Source organism: Mus pahari, chromosome 19 (genome assembly GCF_900095145.1).
Source record: "Mus pahari chromosome 19, PAHARI_EIJ_v1.1, whole genome shotgun sequence".
Classification (NCBI taxonomy): Eukaryota; Metazoa; Chordata; class Mammalia; order Rodentia; family Muridae; genus Mus; species Mus pahari.
In genome coordinates, this window is record NC_034608.1 from 45,037,910 (window position 1) to 45,042,293 (window position 4,384).

General features: G+C 45.8%; 1 protein-coding gene across 1 annotated transcript in view; it reads right to left on the bottom strand.

Annotated features, from left to right (window-relative positions):
* Got1l1 (glutamic-oxaloacetic transaminase 1 like 1) overlaps positions 1-481 on the bottom strand; it is a 10,479-nt gene extending 9,998 nt beyond the window's left edge. Inside the window, exon 1 of the mRNA XM_021219881.1 lies at positions 306-481. Coding sequence (XP_021075540.1) covers positions 306-420 — 115 coding nt within the window. The 5' untranslated portion in view covers positions 421-481. The remainder of the gene's footprint in view (positions 1-305) is intronic.
* Between the last annotated feature and the right edge of the window lie 3,903 nt (positions 482-4,384).

Consider the following 4,384-nt stretch of genomic DNA (forward strand, 5'->3'; position numbering starts at 1 on the left):
TACAGAGTGAGTTCCAGGACAGCCAGGGCTATACAGAGAAACCCTGTCTCGAACAACCAAAAAAAAAAAAAAAAGGGAGGGGGTGAGAAGGAAGAAAACTTGGCTCCTCCCAAACTCCCAGAAGTCCCCAGACAGGGCATGGGGTGACTTGGGCTATCCACTGATCTCTGCTCTGGGCAGTTCCCTTAATAAACTAAAGCTTTTCCAGCAGCAGAGCTACTCTACAACCCTCCACTAGGGACACTGCCCACATACAGCCAGTTGAAACGTAGAAAATCTTAAACCCTAAAATGACTGGCTCCTACCTTTGTAGGCCAGGAACAACTTGCTAGAACAGCCATCTTGCCTGTAGATCTTTAGTAAGCTGCCTTCCAGCTTCTGGGCTGTGGGTACATCCCTGAACACAGAAAGACTGGTCATAGTTGAGCACGTACGGTGCCAATAACTTCAGGCCTCTTTCTTCCAGAACCTTGGCAGCGCTGATGCTCAAGGCTATTCGGGCAGTGAGTTGTCAGAGCAACAGAACCTCAGGACCCCCAGTCTCCAGGGTAGCAATGTTCAGGGGGTACAGGAACATTCCATGGCCCTAGAGGAGAGTCCCCAGGGAGAGTCAGCCACAGGGAAGAGTAAACAAGCATGTGGGATTCTCAGGCACTTCCTCCCAACTCATTCCTAGCTATACCTCCCGAGCCACTCGCCTGAAATGACAAGTCAGTCTCTAGAAAGCAGGACAAAGCTGCCAGCCAGTGAGCTAGATGGGGCTCCCCCAGCAGAAGCGAACACCCCACGGCACACAGCAGCGTCAATCAAGGGCTATCTTCCACTTCCATTTTGCACAGGGTTTGAGCCAAGAGCTCAAGTCACACTTTGCTGCAAGTGTTCTCTTTCTTTCTTCCATTTCATTTTCATTTTGTAGGGAGCAAACTCCGAGTTTATCAAGAAACAGTTTTTATACACATTTAAGGTGGGCATTAAGGGAGGGCAGGCAGCAGGGACTACAGAGACGGGACTGGTCAATATATTAGGACCAGGTGACTATTTTAATATTCGGATTTAAATGGACCGTTTGTATCATCCACTCCAAAGCTCAGTGGCAAACAGCACAGAAATTAGGGAAAGAATGTAAGAGCTAGAGGAAGGGACAGGGACAGTTGAGGTGACCTACTCTCAGGCGTGACATGGTCATTGCACTCTCAAACTCCCAACAACCATAATTACTGCACAAGATAGGACTTTTTGCTGGTTTGCTTTTTTTTTTGTCAAGTTGATACAAATCCTCCCAGAGGAGGGAAATGCCTGAGAAAACGCCTCCATGGGGCCAGCCCATAATTAGGGTTGTAAGTAGGTCCGTGTGGCATTTTCTTGATAATGAATGATGTAGGAAGGGCCAGCCCACTTTTGGAGATGCCATTACTGGGCCAGTGGTCCTGGATTGTGTAAGAAAGCAGAACTTCAGGGCTGGCAAGATGGCTCGGCGGGTAAGAGCACTACTGACTGTTCTTTTGAAGGTCCTGAGTTCAAATCCCAGTAACCACATGGTGGCTCACAACCACCCATAATGAAATCTAATGCCCTCTTCTGGGGTGTCTGAAGACAGCTACAGTGTACTTAGATATAATAATAAATGTATCTTTGGGCTGGAGCGAATGGAGTTGACCAGAGCGGGCAGAGGTCCTGAATTCAATTCCCAACAACCACATGATGGCTCACAACCATCTGTACAGCTACAGTGCACTCATATATATAAAGTAAATAAATAAATAAATCTTTAAAAGCAAGCAAGCAAGCAAGCAAGCTTTTTATTTTCCTTCAGGTTTCTGCCTTGCTTGAGTTTCAGTGATGGATTGTGATCTGGCTATGTGAGCCAAAAAAACCCCTTTCCTCCCCAAGTTCCTTTTGCTCATGGTCTTTATCACAGCAATAGGAACCAAACTATTAGCCATATGGTGCTGGCGTATATATAACTTTTATCCCAGGACACATGTAAATCACATAATGTTTTCTTCACTTAACGTTTTAACTGTGAGACCCTTAAAAGGTTCACCAATAAAATATGCAAGTAATGGGGACTAGAGAGATGGCTCAGCAGTTAAGAGCACTGGTTGCTCTTACAGAGGACCCAGGTTTGATTCCCAGCACCCATATGGTGTGGTCTACCATCATCCATGACTCCTGTGATTTGACACCTTATTCTGACCTCCATGGATTCTGTGCACGCATGTAAGTGCACATACATGAGAGCAGGATAAACCCTGATATACATAAAACTAGATATTTTTTAAAATCACGAATGAGCTTAAGGGGACGACTGAAAGGGAAAGAAAACTTAACCGTTGAACACTGACTGCTCTTCTGGAGGTCATGAGTTCAAATCCCAGCAACCACATTGTGGCTCACAACCATCCCTAATGAGAAACAAACAAACAAAAAAACAAAACAAAACAAAACAAAAAAAACCTATGGGCTAGAGTGAATGGGCCCCGAGCTAGTTAGGGCCAGGGCGAGTGGGGCCGGAGCAAGATGGAGAAGGGAAGGGATGGAAAAAAAAAAGAAAACTTAACTGCCCCACTACAGACAGGCCAGGGTGTGTCTGACTCCAGCTGTAGCTTTTACTAGGTAAAAGCTTTATTTTCTGTGGTTCTCTTGGGTGTGCAGTCCTGGGTGAATCAGCTCTGGGAACGAGAGCAGACCCAGACACAGAGCATGTGTACATGGTTTGGGGATCTACGCTGCAGCTTTATTTGCAGCACCAACATAAAACTGAATGCCAATGGCAATGACATGCTTCGATGAATAGCAAATAGCTATACGATAAAATTCTATGCCAGCTGATATGGGCAGACCTAAATGTATAGAGGTGGGAAAACCCCGAGACACATTAAGTAAAACCCAGGGAAATACTTAATGTGTTTATAAAAATATAAACGGAGAAATTAACATGTTCAGTGGGGGTGTGTGGTGAGGTATGGGGAAGGGGATGTCTCAGCAGGCCCATGCTGAGGTATCCCTTCCCCCTGAAGGACCAGCCACTATAGAATAGTATAGAATAGTATAGTATAGTATTCTCTAGTACAGAATAGAGTTTATTCAGGGCATGGGGAGTTAAGAGGGTAGTAGAGGCAGAGAAAAGCAGAGACAGGGAGATAGTAGAGCCGTAGAGGCCGGCCATGACTACACAGAGGGAGGGAAAAGGGAGGGGGAAGGGAAGAGCCCAAGAGGGCAAGAGGGAAGCAAGAGAGCAAGAGAGAGAGGAGCGGGCAAGCAGCCCCTTTTATAGTGGGTCAGGCCTACCTAGCTGTTGCCAGGTAACTGTGGGGAGGAGCACACCTGGCCCTCGACAGTCAACAGTGGGGGTGGAGTTAGGCAGAATGTCAACTTTACTGAATGCAAAGAAAAGTGAGGGCACATTTTGGGATGGGGGAGAAAAGACATATTTGCATACATGTGAATTTGTTTGGAGGATACACAAGGAGCCTCTGCAGAGAAAGAAGAAATGGATGTTTGGTGGTGGATAGCGCAAGATGCTGACTTCTTTTGTTATGCATTCGTTGGTATTTGGCTTTCTCCTCACAGGGTTGGATCACGGTCCTTTATTACTGAGCTACCTCTCCAGCACTTTTTATTCTGAGAAGGGCTAGGCTGATTCCGTGACAGGCTTCAAATCGGCCGTGGAGAAGACTTAGACTAAGAACTGGGCAAGTCTAGGCAAGCCCGGGCAAGTCAGTTACTAGGAAAAAACAAAACAAAAAAAAAAACAACCCGGGCTTCAGGTAGCTAGTCAGAAACTGCCCTGCCTGCAGAAGCAGCCCCACCAGCTGCCCTGTGACAAGGACAATCAATGGGTCTGCAGTAGTTTCTACCTCTCATACCCCAGTAATAGAATGTCCCTAGAGATGGAGTAAGATAAAGGTCACCTCCCCCAGAATCCCCTAATGTTTTTAATAAGGCCTGTGAGCTCACTTGGTTGCCTATCTTGATTCTGGGGTTCCCCAGCATGCTGGACTTCTGCAGAATAAAACACTCTTTGTGTTTACATACTATTTGAGTCTGGGGTGTCATTCTTTGACGAATCATGGATCCTCACAATTCTATTTTGAGACAGGGGTCTTGCTAAGTTACCCAAGCTGGCCTCAAACTTTCATCCTCCTGCCTCAGTTTTTTTGGATAGGTGGGATTACAAATGTTTATTACCACCATGGCCAGCTCTACCTTCATCTTAAGATTTTTTTTTTTTTTTTAATTGTATGAATATTGGTGTTTCACTTGTATGTCTGTGATCTACATGGATGTAGTACTCATGGAGACCAGAAGAGGGCATTGGATCCCCTGGAACTGGAATTAAAGAAGATTGTAGGGCTGCCACGTGAGTGTTGGGATTTAAATC